At 40.2% G+C, this 17,692-nt stretch overlaps 1 protein-coding gene across 2 annotated transcripts; it reads left to right on the top strand.

The window, feature by feature from the left end:
* Window positions 1–2,868: 2,868 nt before the first annotated feature.
* Window positions 2,869–5,039, top strand: LOC117518326 (regulator of G-protein signaling 16-like). 2 transcript variants are annotated; one of them, XM_034179429.1, is made up of 5 exons: window positions 2,869–2,993; window positions 3,220–3,303; window positions 3,392–3,453; window positions 3,554–3,720; window positions 4,572–5,039. In XM_034179429.1, exons 1-5 carry the CDS (start codon window positions 2,950–2,952, stop codon window positions 4,770–4,772), a joined length of 558 nt encoding a protein of 185 aa, XP_034035320.1. In that variant the 5' UTR covers window positions 2,869–2,949; the 3' UTR covers window positions 4,773–5,039. The 2 variants fall into 2 exon arrangements, with proteins under 2 accessions (XP_034035320.1, XP_034035321.1); XM_034179430.1 differs by lacking the exons at window positions 3,220–3,303; window positions 3,392–3,453 and having other exon boundaries at window positions 2,875–2,993.
* The last annotated feature ends 12,653 nt before the right edge of the window (window positions 5,040–17,692 follow it).

Below are 17,692 nucleotides of genomic sequence, written 5' to 3'. Positions count from 1 at the left end.
GAGTTAAATCAGGATGGACATCCGGCGTAAAACTCCATATTGGGATCCTTACTGAATCCGGCAAAAATAAATAAATTTAATTTGGACACAATCGCCTTGGATTCTATTAGCAGGATATCTTAAGACCTCCAAATCTGATGCTGACCAAACGTAGCAAGTGTATTTGCTCTGTGGCTGGGAAGAATTAGGATAGAATCAGTCAGCGATTAAAGTCAGAGGTCAAAGTTAAATTTCTGTCCCCATATAGGAAAACTGATCATTTTATGGAAGTTAGTTGTGATATTTTGTTTGTGCCACATTTGTTCTGCATGCCTGATGCTTACTTTTAATTTTTTAAAAAAATTTTAACCTCTATTTAACCAGGTTAGTCCCATTGAGATCAAGACCTCTTTTGCAGGGAGACCTGGACAATTATAAAGTTTCCAATTTATCAAACCTGCATGTCTTTAAATGTGGGAGGAAACCGGAGCACCCGGAGGAAACCCACGCAAACATGGTGAGAACATGCAAACTCCACACAGAAAGGCCACAGGTGGGAATCGATCCCATCTTCTTGCTGTGAGGCAACAGTGTGAACCACTAAGCTGCCTTGCTGCCAATTCATTAATTTTGTCAGCACAAAAGTTCATAACCAGTCAAACATCCATTCTGTGTTTATTTTACATATACCGTGTGTGTGCATGTGTGTGTGCATGTGTGTGTGCATGTGTGTGTGTGCACTTTGCACTCAGCACTTAATACAGTACTTTTGCACCGCAACACCCAACATGAAACTCTTTTGGTTCCTCCACCTGTCGGCTACCTGTTATCTATCAATTATTGTTACTTTGAATTGTAAATATTTGTATGTGTATTTTGTTTTAATTGTTTTTCTGTCATGAATAATTTATTTTTGGTATGTTGTGTCATCTTAGTCTGTTTTAATGTTACTGGGACTACAGATGGAAATTAGCATCTTGCTACATACAGTAGTATTCAGAATAATAGTAGTGCTATGTGACTAAAAAGATTAATCCAGGTTTTGAGTATATTTCTTATTGTTACATGGGAAACAAGGTACCAGTAGATTCAGTAGATTCTCACAAATCCAACAAGACCAAGCATTCATGATATGCACACTCTTAAGGCTATGAAATTGGACTATTAGTAAAAAAAAAAGTAGAAAAGGGGGTGTTCACAATAATAGTAGTGTGGTATTCAGTCAGTGAGTTCGTCAATTTTGTGGAACAAACAGATGTGAATCAGGTGTCCCCTATGTAAGGATGAAGCCAGCAACTGTTGAACATGCATTTCTTTTTGAAAGCCTGAGGAAAATGGGACATTCAAGACATTGTTCAGAAGAACAGCGTAGTTTGAATAAAAAGTTGATTGGAGAGGGGAAAACTTATACGCAGGTGCAAAAAATTATAGGCTGTTCATCTACAATGATCTCCAATGCTTTAAAATGGACAAAAAAAAAAAAAAAAACAGAGACGCATGGAAGAAAATGGAAAACAACCATCAAAATGGATAGAAGAATAACCAGAATGGCAAAGGCTCACCCATTGGTCAGCTCCAGGATGATCAAAGACAGTCTGGAGTTATCTGTAAGTGCTGTGACAGTTAGAAGACGCCTGTGTGAAGCTAATTTATTTGTAAGAATCCCCCACAAAGTCCCTCTGTTAAATAAAAGACATGTGCAGAAGAGGTTACAATTTGCCAAAGAACACATCAACTGGCCTAAAGAGAAATGGAGGAATATTTTGTGGACTGATGAGAGTAAAATTGTTCTTTTTGGGTCCAAGGGCCGCAGACAGTTTGTGAGACGACCCCCAAACTCTGAATTCAAGCCACAGTTCACAGTGAAGACAGTGAAGCATGGTGGTGCAAGCATCATGATATGGGCATGTTTCTCCTACTATGGTGTTGGGCCTATATATCACATACCAGGTATCATGGATCAGTTCGGATATGTCAAAATACTTGAAGAGGTCATGTTGCCTTATGCTGAAGAGGACATGCCCTTGAAATGGGTGTTTCAACAAGACAATGACCCCAAGCACACTAGTAAACAAGCACAATCTTGGTTCCAAACCAACAAAATTATTGCCTTGCAGATGTGAAGAAATCATGAAAAACTGTGGTTATACAACTAAATACTAGTTTAGTGATTCACAGGATTGCTAAAAAGGCAGTTTGAACAATGTCTTGAATGTCCCATTTTCCTCAGGCTTTCAAAAAGAAAAGCATGTTCAACAGGTGCTGGCTTCATCCTTACATAGGGGACAACTGATTAACACCTGTTTGTTCCACAAAACTGATGAACTCACTGACTGAATGCCACACTACTATTATTGTGAACACCCCCTTTTCTACTTTTTTTTACTAATAGCTCAATTTCATAGCCTTAAGAGTGTGCATATCATGAATGCTTGGTGTTGTTGGATTTGTGAGAATCTACAGAATCTACTGGTACCTTGTTTCCCATGTAACAATAAGAAATATACTCAAAACCTGGATTAATCTTTTTAGTCACATAGCACTAATATTATTCTGCATTCTACTGTAATCTGGCATATTTACATGTAACTATGTTCATTAATATGCATTGTCCATTTCAAATAAACAAATATGTATATGTGTGCATGTGCATGTGCATGCGTGTATGTGTGTGTGCGAATAAGATGCTTTGACATGATTTCAGGAGGGTACAAAAAAAGGGGGGGGGGGCAGCAGCTTAAATCATTTCACAGTAATTTTCCAGCCTTGTCCTTGCATATCCTCCCTCCTTTTGTTCTGAGTCCAACATCCTCCCTCTCTCCCTCTCTGATTGGCTGACTGGGATGATGACACACCACAGTCAAGTCTATATAACCCTGTGCCAGCTGGCTTCAGATGTACAGAAACACAGAGCTTGCATCTGAACTAAACGGATATTAAACCGGCTGACTGCTCCGACCTGCTGCTGCGATGTGCAAAGAACTCGCCTCTCTGCCTGCCTGCTGCTTGGAAAGGTACAAGAAGCTTCACGCAGACATGATCATCATTGCCACACTCACAGGATACAGAAGGCAGCACTGCTGCTGCATTTGTGCATTTTTAATTTGTATTTTTTTGCATGCATGTCCTGAGTCGTAAATCTGCGAGGTTTTGCAAACGTAATGCAAAGACCTCTTTGTGCCTTTGTGGTTTTTGTCAAAAACTATGACTAACCTGTTTTCCCTTTTCTGTGTGTGACAGGGCCAAGGAACTGAAGGCGAGGTTGGGAGGCATTTTGCAAAAACCTGATTGGAGTCTATTCTGCTGCAAAATTGGGAAAAATAAGTAAGCTGGCACTTCTATGGAAATAGTACTGCAGCTGCAAAACTTGAGGTTCAATCTAATCATTCTGCATGTTTTTCTTCTTCTTCAGACTGACCCTTGAAGAATGTCTCAGGTGGAAAGAGTCTTTTGAAAATGTGTTGTCCAGTAAATGTAAGTGGGCTTTCTGGCTCTTGTACACACATGCACACTCTCCTCCTACCTGAACTCCCACTTATCATAAAAAAAAAATACATTTTTCTCATTTTCTTAGATGGGCTGTGCGCCTTCACAGCATTCCTGATGTCTGAGTTCAGTGAGGAGAACATCGCCTTCTACTACGCCTGTGAGGAATACAGGAACACCAAGTCTGCTGGCAAACTGCCCATCAAAGCCAAGAAGATCTACAACGAGTTCATCTGCAGTGATGCTCCCCGAGAGGTAAAGAAACCCCCAGTCAAAATGCCCCCCCCCCCCCCCCCCCCCCACACACACACACACACACACACACACACACAAACACAAATAGAGTGCTTATTCCAAAACTCTGATTTCCATTGAGTGGCCAAAAAAACATGCATTACAACAATAAAACAATAACATATTTCATTGTTTTATAACATTAAAACAATCTGATTTCTTTATACAATAATTTTAAAAAATCTTTAAAAGTAAAAATCCTGGATGCATCTGGACTTGGATCTACGTCTAAATTCATGTTTATATATCAGCGTAAATATTTGTGATTTCTTTTTGTTTTGTCAGTTTCTCAAGATCTTCATGAAGAACACAGTTAGGCATGTGTAGAGTGCTGCCATGCAAGATCAGATGAGACTTTTGGAAAATCTGGACAACAGTCCAGATTTTATCAGTTCACAAAAATGGAAAAAGAAAATTAGAGAAAGCAAGGAAAAAATATTCCTGGTTCCACCTCCTTAATTGGATGGACTCCAAAAGTTTGTGGTTTCCTCTTTGGCCCCGTACCCTACATTTCCACAAGTTTCATGAAAACCGGTTTAGTAATTTTGGTGTAATCCTGGTAAAACACAGGCAAAAAATATCAAATGTGGACTCGTGCAATTTATTGAAGATATAGGGACACAAGTCTGAGGACACGTAAAGCATTAAAAATACCTGAAAAAGTTTGGAACGGGCACCGGAGGTGAAGAAAGTTAATTTGGTTCTGGTTTGTCAGAAGGCACATTGAACAACATTTCTGAAGTCATGTATTGTGTCCAAAAACAAGCAATACACTTTCAAACTAAACTTCTTGTACTCGCTTCTTTTTCCAGGTTAACATTGACCACGAGACTCGGGACATCACCAAAGCCAACATGGTCATTCCATCACCAAATTGCTTTGATCTGGCCCAGCACAAGATCTACATGTTGATGGCCAAAGACTGCTACCCTCGTTTCCTGCGATCTCCAGCGTACCGGGACCTTGTCTGCCAAGCCAGCGCCAAGGCCACCAGGCAGGAGAAAAAAGCGTGACTGAACCCCACAAGCCGATGGATCAATCCTTGGTTGCCTTAAGTGTTGAGAAGGCAGGAGAGGTGTGGCTTCAGCTGCTGCAAAGATGGAGCCGGACGCAGATGCAGACGCTGAGGTAGTCGTAGCATCGGAAAGCGATGGCTGGGCGTTTTCAGAAGAGAAGCTGGAAGAAGCCTTACGTTCCCGACTGAGCGCAAACAGCGTTCTGATAGAAAAGTCGTACAAAAGTGTATCATGATAAAGACTCAAAGGCCGAGCCGGAGGAGGGCGGAGCAAGCATTTGTGATTGTGATGCACCATGTTTCATTGGGTTACATTCTTCATGAATTTGTATTTAATTGTATTTATTTGCCTGTATTGTACTGTTTTGTTTTGGTGGTTTTTTTGCACAATGTAAAGAAAAAAAATACAAGCAAATGTGCAAAATATATTTTTTATTTATGTTGCTGGGTTTTTTACACAATATGAAATAAATAAGTTATTTAAAAATAAATAACTGACTTGTCCTCATTGGCTGTTGAGTTTTCAAGTATGTGCAATACAGTTTATTTCACCAGTCACAAGAAAGACATTGGGAAAGAATAATGTTACTGTATTTTCTAGAGTATAAGTGACACATGTCAAAAATGCATCTTCAAGAGGAAAGAAGCATAAATAAGTTGCACATACTTTTCTGTGCCTTGATGTAGCGCGCTTTTTGTTATTGGCATTTATTCTTTTATCGTTGTAGTCTTGTGATTATTATTATTATTATTATTATTATTATTATTAATGAATTAATGGCAGCACGGTGGCTTAGTGGTTAGCACTGTTGCCTCACGGCAAGAAGGTCGTGGGTTCAATTCCCGTGGCCTTTCTGTGCGGAGTTTGCATGTTCTCCCCGTGTTTGCATGGGTTTTCTCCAGGTGCTCCGGTTTCCTCCCACGTCCAAAGACATGCGGGTTAGGTGGATTGGAATCTTTAAATTGTCCGTAGGTGTGTGCGTGTGGGTGTGTCTGTGTTTGTTTGTCTATTTGTGGCCCTGCGACAGACTGGCGTCCTGTCCAGGGTGTACCCCGCCTCGCGCTCTATGGCTGCTGGGCTAGGCTCCAGCCCCCGCGACCCTTAATTAGACTGAGCGGTAGAAGATGAATGAATGAATTAATTAATTAACACTGGATTTTTCGGTATATACATATTTGGGGAGCACGGTGGATTAGTGGTAAGCACTGTTGTCTCACATCAAGAAGGTCATGGGATCGATTCCCACCTGTGGTCTTTCCGTGTGGAGTTTGCATGTTCTTGCTGTGTTCCCGTGGGTTTCCTCTGGGTGTTCTGGGTTCCTCCCACATCCCAAGACATGCTGGTTAGGTGAACTGGAAACTTTATATTTGCCCAGGTCTCCCTTGCAAAAGAGATCTTGGTCTCAATAGGACTAACCTGGTTAAATTAAATAAAATTACATGTAAGTTGTACAGACATAAAATGTGAAGAACTTGATAAAACAGCCAAAAAAACAATAACTCATATTCTGGAAAACACTACACCTACATACATGTGATTTTTGTTTTTATTTTTAATAAATTTGCCAAAATTACAAAAAAAATCATGTTGTCATTATGGGGTGTTGTGAGGAGAATTTTGATGGTAAAAATTCATTTAAAATTTGAGGGGAAAAATTATTTACTCCATTTTGTAATAAGGCTGCAACATAACAAAATGTGTAAAAAGTGAAGCAACGTGAATACTTTCTGGATGTACACTATTTTACACACTTATAAAAATGTCATGCTTCATCTTTTGCAGCACAAACTTGTTGCTCACTTTGGAAACGGCTCCTTTTTAAGTTGTAAAGTATTTTAGGAGTATGATGATATACGCCAGTCATTTGGCCTGCATCAACCACGAGCAAATTGTATCAATAAAAAAACGGGTCTTTCTCACAAACAGGAAGTTGAGAGCGATGATGTGTGTGCACCAACGTAATGGCGAGTGCAATAAATCCATATTATTCCCCTCACATGTGTTTGCACAGGCTAATAAAAGTCACAATGCTGCAGAATTACCCCCCCGCCCTGTAAAACACCGCGGTCCCATCACTGGGAGGAAGGCCTCGGCTCGGGTAATAATGTCACCGATGGTGATATTTAACCATCAACACGTGCTCGTTAAACGCGGCTGGATTTCTGCTTTGTGTATTCAGATGTCATCAGTGCAGAGTGGAGAACAGATGGCCTTCAGGTTTGCTGAATATGAACTTCACTGTCTCGCCATAGCAACCCCATAATATTTTGATCTGGTGGCGGTGACAGTAACGATCCGTAATATTTGTTTTGTCACAGCTGCCATTTATTGTTTAGGAGACATCCAGACACTTTCCAAGGTTGAAGGTTTGTTTGAACGCACTTCTATTTATAGTCCTGCTCTTGTTTTCTCGCTCCGGTCCATCATTCCTGCGTGTAATAATATTTCACTCGGTAGCAAGCGAATGGGAGGTTGGTTTGGAATAAATCCTTAATTGTTGTTTGGTTGTGAAGACAAACTAAACAAAACTGCACCTGGAATAAATGCCATGTGTAGGAATAATTATTTTTAACCACACAAATGATTACACAAGATAAAAATATTCCTCATTAACATCAAGCATTTCTAATAATAACCTTCGGAATTCCAAGCGGATTCTGGACATATTTTTTAAAAACACTGTGGGTGCATTTTTCACCGTGCCTGCAAGTCCTGCATCACCACTCTTTCACCTGGCTGGGACAGGTGCTTACTGTGAAAGGAATGCACCAGTTGTCTGTCTGGGTGGTTGTCATCCAGGTGTGATGGGTGCATTGAATGCTCCCAGACTGACCTTGACTGTGGGCTCATTTTTCACTGCACCTGCAAGTTCTGCACCTCCGTTAAAACATCACAGTCATGCAATAACACTGAATCTATATGTACATTTTTTTAACAAGTTCCCAGTATTATCAGAAAAAAAGGAACTCTATGTGCTATTCTATGATTCTTTTCTTTTTCTGTTCTTTTTTTCTGAATTTTTTTCATGACTTTTTTATGGCAGCTGCAGAATAAAGTCGTGTCAATGCTGTAACACTGGTTTAATCTTGGATACATTTGGCTATTATTAAAGACAGGAGCATTTGTTCCCGTAATTAGTTTGAGGACTGTATGAAATTTGAAAACCTAATGCTGATTTCTATTTTTTTACAGTTTCTGGCTTTGAAAAATGTTGTAATTTCAGCAAAATTCTTGCAAAAAAATGTGAATTACCTAGAAAGGCTCCTTTCAGCAAGCAAACATAACCAGGTGTTCCTAAAACAGACATTAAAATAATGGAATGAAAAGTACCTACATATGTTTTGGTGTTTTCAGGTCTGAAAGAAACAGTCTACTTGTGTGCCTGTTCCTTTAACTGGAAAGGAGCTGCTGCTGACCACGCCCCCTCTCCCTTCAGGGAAAGGGCAGCTTTTCCATTTCTCTTCTACAGACTGTTCAAATATGTTGCAAGAAACAGAACGTTGCTCCCTTGAGCATGTCTCGCGAAAAGCAAGTTCAAGATGTGCTTCTGTGACGTATGCCACAGATGTCGAAAATAAACTGTTTCAGATCTGAAATTTTCTTAAAGTTAGATCATTTCTACATGCAAAGTCAGAGCATTATGGTATTTTGACAGTGTGTAATAAAACAGTACAACAATATTTAAGTATAAAAAGTAGGCATAAATTGATATTCAATGTGACCCCTTTAAATAAGAAGAAGGGAGGATTCATGTTAAAATAATGTATAAAAAGACAGAAAACTGTCTGTCTGTCTGCCTGACTGACTGAGAGGATAAAACAGAGCTGGAGTTTCTTCATTGTCCATTTCTGGACTCTGCAGAGTCACAAAAAGTTATAATTTGAAGGTTTCGTCGTCACACGTGGAAGTAGTCATGAAAGAAGTACAGATGCTCTGGCATGTGGACAACATGTCATGGAGACAACCGTGTCCACGTCCTGGTTGTGCTGAGAATGCAGACGGTCACTAATGCTGATAATGTCCCATCCTTCAATGTTAAAATAAAATTTTTTAAAAAGTTAGCATAATTTCCTACCTCTGTCCCGTAATCCGTGTATATCTGCATTAATCATGACCTTTCATCCAATGTAAAAAAAAAAAAAAGAAAGAAAGAAAGGGATCAGAGGGTTGTGCACTCCACACATCATAAGTTAAAGGTACAGGTTAATGTACATATATATCTGTAATGTTTTTCACTATGTATGATGTCATCACATGAGTTCTCTGTGATTTCATTATGAGGTCATCCCTACCATGCTTCTTAGGCTTCTTGGTTGTTGAGTTCTAAAAAAAAGTGTTTTTTTTTATTTTTTTTTATCCACATTTCCCTTGACCCCGACCTTTGACCAAACTGCTCCAAAATCTAATCTCCTCTAGGTATCTGATCAAGTAATGTTCCCATCACGTTTGAAGGAAATCGGTAGAACCATATTTGAGTTCTCTTGGCCACAGACACATGCCACTGAAAACAAAACCACGCTGCTGCTGCTGCTGCTTCGCCAACATGCAGGGTAACAATGTCCTGGTTTTGCTTGAATATTTTGATCCAGCTCAAACTATAATGAAATTTTTTTGCAGCACGGTCCAACTATTTCATTACACATGATGGCATGTGACTGCATCTACATCAGTGCTTTGGTTTTTCCTTTTTGTGTGTGTGTGTGTGACATTTTAACTTCTTCACTCTGAACATTTTTTTTATTTTGATGAAAGTTGGTTTAACCCCCCCTTTGGACCAGTGTGAGTGAGTGTAGATGGAGAATACAAACTGACAAAGCAGCACATGTTGTCCATGTTTGCATCATGCTGGAAGATGAGAGGCAACAAAAGGATCAGAAGCTCTCTTTGTTTGTTTGTTTCCATCCCCTCATTACCCCATCCCCGTAGAGACGGTGCCTGCTCCCAGACCACCAATAACCAGCAAAAATCTATTTAAGCATAAAAATTCAAAAAGAAAAAATAATATAGCACCTTCAACTGCACCACAGACTAAAACAGTTAAATGTGGTCTATTAAACATTAGGTCTCTCTCTTCTAAGTCCCTGTTAGTAAATGATATAATAATTGATCAACATATTGATTTATTCTGCCTTACAGAAACCTGGTTACAGCAGGATGAATATGTTAGTTTAAATGAGTCAACACCCCCGAGTCACACTAACTGTCAGAATGCTCGTAGCACGGGCCGAGGTGGAGGATTAGCAGCAATCTTCCACTCCAGCTTATTAATTAATCAAAAACCCAGACAGAGCTTTAATTCATTTGAAAGCTTGGAAGTCCCAAAAACCAGTTTTATTTGTTATTATCTATCGTCCTCCTGGTCGTTACTGTGAGTTTCTCTGTGAATTTACAGACCTTTTGTCTGACTTAGTGCTTAGCTCAGATAAGATAATTATAGTGGGCGATTTAACATCCACACAGATGCTGAGAATGACAGCCTCAACACTGCATTTAATCTATTATTAGACTCAACTGGCTTTGCTCAAAATGTAAATGAGTCCACCCACCACTTTAATCATATCTTAGATCTTGTTCTGACTTATGGTATGGAAATTGAAGACTTAACAGTATTCCCTGAAAATTCCCTTCTGTCTGATCATTTCTTAATAACATTTACATTTACTCTGATGGACTACCCAGCAGTGGGGAATAAGTTTCATTACACTAGAAGTCTTTCAGAAAGCGCTGTAAGTAGGTTTAAGGATATGATTCCTTCTTTATGTTCTCTAATGCCATATACCAACACAGTGCAGAGTAGCTACCTAAACTCTGTAAGTGAGATAGAGTATCTCGTCAATAGTTTTACATCCTCATTGAAGACAACTTTGGATGCTGTAGCTCCTCTGAAAAAGAGAGCTTTAAATCAGAAGTTCCTGACTCTGTGGTATAACTCACAAACTCGTAGCTTAAAGCAGATAACCCGTAAGTTGGAGAGGAAATGGCGTCTCACTAATTTAGAAGATCTTCACTTAGCCTGGAAAAAGAGTCTGTTGCTCTATAAAAAAGCCCTCCGTAAAGCTAGGACATCTTACTACTCATCACTAATTGAAGAAAATAAGAACAACCCCAGGTTTCTTTTCAGCACTGTAGCCAGGCTGACAAAGAGTCAGAGCTCTATTGAGCCGAGTATTCCTTTAACTTTAACTAGTAATGACTTCATGACTTTCTTTGCTAATAAATTTTAACTATTAGAGAAAAAATTACTCATAACCATCCCTAAGACGTATCATTATCTTTGGTTGCTTTCAGTGATGCCGGTATTTGGTTGGACTCATTAGTTACTTCATCCAAACCATCAACATGTCTATTAGACCCCATTCCTACCAGGCTGCTCAAGGAAGCCCTACCATTATTTAATGCTTCGATCTTAAATATGATCAATCTATCTTTATTAGTTGGCTATGTACCACAGGCTTTTAAGGTGGCAGTAATTAAACCATTACTTAAAAAGCCATCACTTGACCCAGCTATCTTAGCTAATTATAGGCCAATCTCCAACTTTCCTTTTCTCTCAAAAATTCTTGAAAGGGTAGTTGTAAAACAGCTAACTGATCATCTGCAGAGGAATGGTCTATTTGAAGAGTTTCAGTCAGGTTTTAGAATTCATCATAGTACAGAAACAGCATTAGTGAAGATTACAAATGATCTTCTTATGGCCTCAGACAGTGGACTCATCTCTGTGCTTGTTCTGTTAGACCTCAGTGCTGCTTTTGATACTGTTGACCATAAATTTTATTACAGAGATTAGAGCATGCCATAGGTATTAAAGGCACTGCGCTGCGGTGGTTTGAATCATATTTATCTAATAGATTACAATTTGTTCATGTAAATGGGGAATCTTCTTCACAGACTAAGGTTAATTATGGAGTTCCACAAGGTTCTGTGCTAGGACCAATTTTATTCACTTTATACATTCTTCCCTTAGGCAGTATTATTAGACGGCATTGCTTAAATTTTCATTGTTACGCAGATGATACCCAGCTTTATCTATCCATGAAGCCAGAGGACACACACCAATTAGCTAAACTGCAGGATTGTCTTACAGACATAAAGACATGGATGACCTCTAATTTCCTGCTTTTAAACTCAGATAAAACTGAAGTTATTGTACTTGGCCTCACAAATCTTAGAAACATGGTGTCTAACCAGATCCTTACTCTGGATGGCATTACCCTGACCTCTAGTAATACTGTGAGAAATCTTGGAGTCATTTTTGATCAGGATATGTCATTCAAAGCGCATATTAAACAAATATGTAGGACTGCTTTTTTGCATTTACGCAATATCTCTAAAATCAGAAAGGTCTTGTCTCAGAGTGATGCTGAAAACTAATTCATGCATTTATTTCCTCTAGGCTGGACTATTGTAATTCATTATTATCAGGTTGTCCTAAAAGTTCCCTGAAAAGCCTTCAGTTAATTCAAAATGCTGCAGCTAGAGTACTAACGGGGACTAGAAGGAGAGAGCATATCTCACCCATATTGGCCTCTCTTCATTGGCTTCCTGTTAATTCTAGAATAGAATTTAAAATTCTTCTTCTACTTATAAGGTTTTGAATAATCAGGTCCCATCTTATCTTAGGGACCTCGTAGTACCATATCACCCCCAATAGAGCGCTTCGCTCTCAGACTGCAGGCTTACTTGTAGTTCCTAGGGTTTGTAAGAGTAGAATGGGAGGCAGAGCCTTCAGTTTCAGGCTCCTCTCCTGTGGAACCAGCTCCCAATTCAGATCAGGGAGACAGACACCCTCTCTACTTTTAAGATTAGGCTTAAAACTTTCCTTTTTGCTAAAGCTTATAGTTAGGGCTGGATCAGGTGACCCTGAACCATCCCTTAGTTATGCTGCTATAGACTTAGACTGCTGGGAGGTTCCCATGATGCACTGAGTGTTTCTTTCTCTTTTGCTCTGTATGCACCACTCTGCATTTAATCATTAGTGATCGATCTCTGCTCCCCTCCACAGCATGTCTTTTTCCTGGTTCTCTCCCTCAGCCCCAACCAGTCCCAGCAGAAGACTGCCCCTCCCTGAGCCTGGTTCTGCTGGAGGTTTTCTTCCTGTTAAAAGGGAGTTTTTTCCTTCCCACTGTCGCCAAGTGCTTGCTCACAGGGGGTCGTTTTGACCGTTGGGGTTTTTACGTAATTATTGTATGGCCTTGCCTTACAATATAAAGCACCTTGGGGCAACTGTTTGTTGTGATTTGGCGCTATATAAATACAATTGATTGATTGATTGATTGTTTGTAAGTGGTCACAGTTTGCAGACAAAAGCTGTCTCATGGATGCTGTGACATTTATAACGCCATACTGACATCTGGTGGCAAACATATGCAACTTCTGCTTCCTGTTGGAGAGCAGATGACTGCAACTCTGGCACATCATGTGATCAGTTCTGTCTGTGGAGGCTGATAGGTAGACTGATGGTCCTTTGAAGCATAATTTTGGGGCGATGCTCGTGTCCCCTTTTCATAGACTGATCTTTGCTCCACTCCACCATTCATCTGTGACTTTTGGTGCAAGAGACAAAGTTGCACTGTGCACAGTTTCTCCAACCAAAGCCACAGAAGACTGTAAGTCCTTCGGACTTGTCAGCAGTGTCTTGGTGGCTTCCCTCATTTGTCTCCTTCCCTCACTTGTCCCATTAGTGCCATACCATCCTACATGTATTTCTTAGTGACTGATGGCGATAAAGTCCAAGACATATTACATGACTTGGAAATTTCCTCTATCATCCTGATTCTTCAAAATAAAATAAATTAATTAATTAAAAAAACTGTCAACTATACATATGATTTGAAGTTTCTTATACTTAATTATTAATATGAATTATTTTTGGCATGTGAAAATACAAAAAAATATTAAAAATTGTGTCACTCTCCAAACGCTTGCAGACTTGACTGTAGCACTGCAAAGGTGCCTTTGAGCAAGGTCCTTATAACCACAATGTTGGCACTACGAGGTCTGTCCAAAAGTATCGTACCTTTTTATTTTTTCCAAAAACTATATGGATTTGATTCATATGTTTTTACGTCAGCCAAGCTTGAACCTTCGTGCGCATGCGTGAGTTTTTCCACGCCTGTCGGTTGCGTCTTTCGCCTGTGAACACGCAGCTGTAATTTAATCGCCAAGACTCAGTGGGGAGAGGAGCTCTCATGGCGCAGCTGTGTGTCGTGGATTATTTATTCAGATGAATCCCACCACTGAAACTAACAGGTAAGAATTTATATTTACTACATGTATTTTACTCTGCCAATCAATGCATTAATGGATGTATTTTGGTTGTTTAAGCCGCAGGGTTCAAAGCGTGTGAAAAAAGCGGCAGCTTTTAGTTTGTAAATGACGGTGTATCTAATACTGAGATAAACTGTGACTTCTAATACTGTGTTTTACTGCTTTTGAAAGATGATGACAGTGTTTGGGGTTTTATTTTTTATTTTTAATTTACTCATTTTTTGTGTGTTCTCTTTGTGTTTGTGATCCTTGAATTTACCCAGAAGCCCCTGCGGCGCTTAAAGTGAAACCGGTTTATCAGAAGCCAACAGTGTAGTCTGATGTGGCCGCGTCCAAATCAGTACTAATAGTTTATCGGTTATCTGTAATAAAGATTAATTTTTTAGCAGTTCATCGGTTTATCGTCATAAAAGATAACTTTTCAGTTATCAGAGTAATGGTTATCGAAGCTAACGGTTTTGGTTAGCTGTGCCCACCCCTGCATAATAACCGTCAGCTCCTCCGTCATGTTTGGCTGAATCACTTCCTGTTTTAACTCTTCAGACATTAACTTAATAAAGACAAATAAACCTGCAGCTTTGTGTATTTATTTTTAATGGAAAATCTGATTTTAAATGAAGATGTTTCCTTCTTCCCTCATGAATATAAGGGGTTAGTGCACTTGGTTGCAGTGCAGAAGGTTCCAGGTTCAAACCCCACCTCTGCCACATTTCTCACAGGTAATGTGGGAGTTGAGTCAGGAAGGGCATCCGGTGTAGAACTTGTGCCAAAATCAACATGCAGATCCGCCTTAGACCTGCTGTGGTGACCCCAAGTGAAAACAAGGGAGCATCTGAAGGGACATTATATTAAAATGACAAAAAAGCTTTGAGTGCATTTTTAGTTCTGAACACTGGGTGGCGACAAAAGCCTGGGAATAAACTTGGAGGCCTGCATGTTTGTGTTTTTGGCCTTTTAAGATCACCTTACTTACATTATTACAACTAAAGTGTTTTGGAGGAAAACATAAAAAAAATTGAATGACTATATATCATCTTTAATTTTGTGTGGAAAAAAATAAATGTGCTTGAACTCTCCAAACCCACTGAAGAGTTCACCCTCACACACCTGAAAATGTGATTTTAGACCAGATTGAAGGGCTGCTGAGGAAGGAGTTGTTTTTTTAATTTATTTATTTATGACATCACAAAGACATCAAAGGATTCTGTGCTTCATGCAAACAGGCTGCTGTCAAAGCTTTGCTTCACGCCAACATGAGCGTCTTTGTGTGTTTGTGTGTTTGCAAAAGGTGACTGTGTTAATGTGACACATTTTACAGAACAACAGAGAGCGTGAGGTCAGTTGATGTGCCATCTTCGTCGCAAACTGATGTCACATCACAAAAACAATTCCCCCTCGTCTTACATCTGCTGCTGTCTTCCTCATTGGGCGGGGCTAAAATGCAAATGAGGACAATGTGGACAAGAGAAATTCAAGTTATCCTTCAGTCAAGGAAAGAAGTCTGCTGGGAATGACAGAACAAGACATGCAATGCAGCGAGCAGACAACACGATATTGACATTATTTCATCACCTTCCTAAAATAATGGCCAAAGTCAAACATGACTTAGGCCGTTATTTTGGGACGGTGACGATATGAGAAAGGAACAACAAGATGTCGGGCTGCAGGCGTGTCAGACTGCAGGTTGCAGGTGTTGTGGGCTGCAGGCATGTTGTGTCTGGTTCAACCGTCCTCTGTCGTCTCAGGATCAGAAAAGAAGCTAGTAATTCAGGGGAATCCCGCTTAGATCAGGCGCGACTTATTCTGAAGGACCAAAAAGTAATCTGGGTGCAAGGCTACAGGCCAAAAGAAAAGTTTATTGTAATAGTGCTGGTGATATGATGCAGTGGACGACAGGTTGCAGGTGCGAGCAGCCAGGTGGGCCCGTGGCGCTGGTGGTAGCTGCGGACTGCACGAAAGACAAAAACCACAAAATGAGAATAACCAAATAAATCCAAATGGGGGAAAAAAACAGAGAAGGAGCAAGAAGGTTAAATCTGACTAAATTCGAGGCCACCGTTACCACTATAAAGATGGAAAGATCTGAAAATGTTCTCCTATTCAGATGAGGCTTAAGTGGGATGCCGGTGTGCCGCAAACACAGGTGTAGATGATGATCAGCTCCACTGGCAGAGAAAATACAGGAACGAGTGGAGAACAACAAAAAGGAGCCGGACCGATTCTGCAGACCACAACAATTGCTCCAATAAATATGCTTAAACGTGACTGAAGGTCGGTTCAGGTGTGTTTTCTGAGATGTTGCTGCTTTAGTGCAACACCTGCTGGAACTAAACCTTTAAGGCCACGTGTTTTTTCTTTGTGTGTAACACATGAAAAGCTCAAAAAGAAATGACCACCAAATGTGCACTAATTTGTCCATTTCTCCTTATACTCTCTTTTTTGTATCGTCAAAGTAGTAATAGTAATAGTAATTGTATCAGTAGTAACAATAGTAACTGTATCACAGTCAAAATGGGGGAGTGCTTCCAAAAGTGGATAGTTACCTACTTGAACATGCAGCGAGGCCACAATGAAGTATAATAATTGGTTTATTCGGCAATAGATTCGGGTGCTCAGTGGGACAGGATGTGGAGTACAGATATGTAGACTTGGGTTTGAGTGTCTTTGCCTGTGCCTTTGAACAAGACACATCATCTGTATTATCTCAGTCCACCCACCTCAAAATGGGTACCAGCCTTACCTGGAGAAGTGGGTGTGGCTTGTGTGACGGGGCCAGCAGGAGTCGCTGTGCAGTTGAAGTACGTACACCTCACTCCCCAACGCCATGGGTTTTAGCCTCGCGGTTAGAGTGTCTGCCTCGGGGGGAATACAAGCAAGAGTAAAACCGCTACACTGGCATCCCATCCAGGTGGACACATGGACTCCCCTTTGCCTCCTGCTATGGTGTAGATAAGCTTCAGCACCACTCAGGGACTTCATAGGACTTGCATCAAAAAAGTAGAGCCAGTCAATGTCAAGTCAAGCGTGCAGTGGTGCCATGCATCACTATGGGTCCAAGGTGGCAACCACCAAAGCAGCCAGTGAGTCTGCTGGTTCATGAACTTTGTCAGTCAGGTCAACACCTGAGCACTTACTGTCAGTCCCTTTCCCAGCATGCATTCTGACTGATTTATCCTGTATTTGTGTATGTCTGGTTAATGACGTTGAACTCCTCTGTGATTTGAAAAGGCATTTTTGTCTGTAATTAAATCCAGATGTCTGCACAAAAACATGACCCGCTTTCCAGCATAAAACAGGAAGTGGATGAAGTTTCTTCGTTTAACTGTATATTTGTCAAGCTCTCTGTCATGTCTACTGAAATGTATGGCTCTGCACCTCAGTGCCTTCATTAAAAATCCAAACCCGAGGAGGCGTCACGCACGCGGTCAGGTGTCACCTTTCAAACACCACATCAGTCACGCTGGACCAGTTCCAATAAAAATAGCATGTTGATAATATTAGCTGGAAAAAACTCATTTATACAACAGCGCAAGAGGTCAGAAGTTTGGAAAATAATGACATTGAACATAAATAATCTGCATCAGACGAACAGCTGTTACACAGAAAAATACATCGTCCAAGGAAATTGATTGATCTATTTATTTATTTTA

Source organism: Thalassophryne amazonica, chromosome 10 (genome assembly GCF_902500255.1).
Source record: "Thalassophryne amazonica chromosome 10, fThaAma1.1, whole genome shotgun sequence".
NCBI classification, from domain to species: Eukaryota; Metazoa; Chordata; class Actinopteri; order Batrachoidiformes; family Batrachoididae; genus Thalassophryne; species Thalassophryne amazonica.
This window is presented reverse-complemented; position numbering and strand designations above follow the sequence as displayed.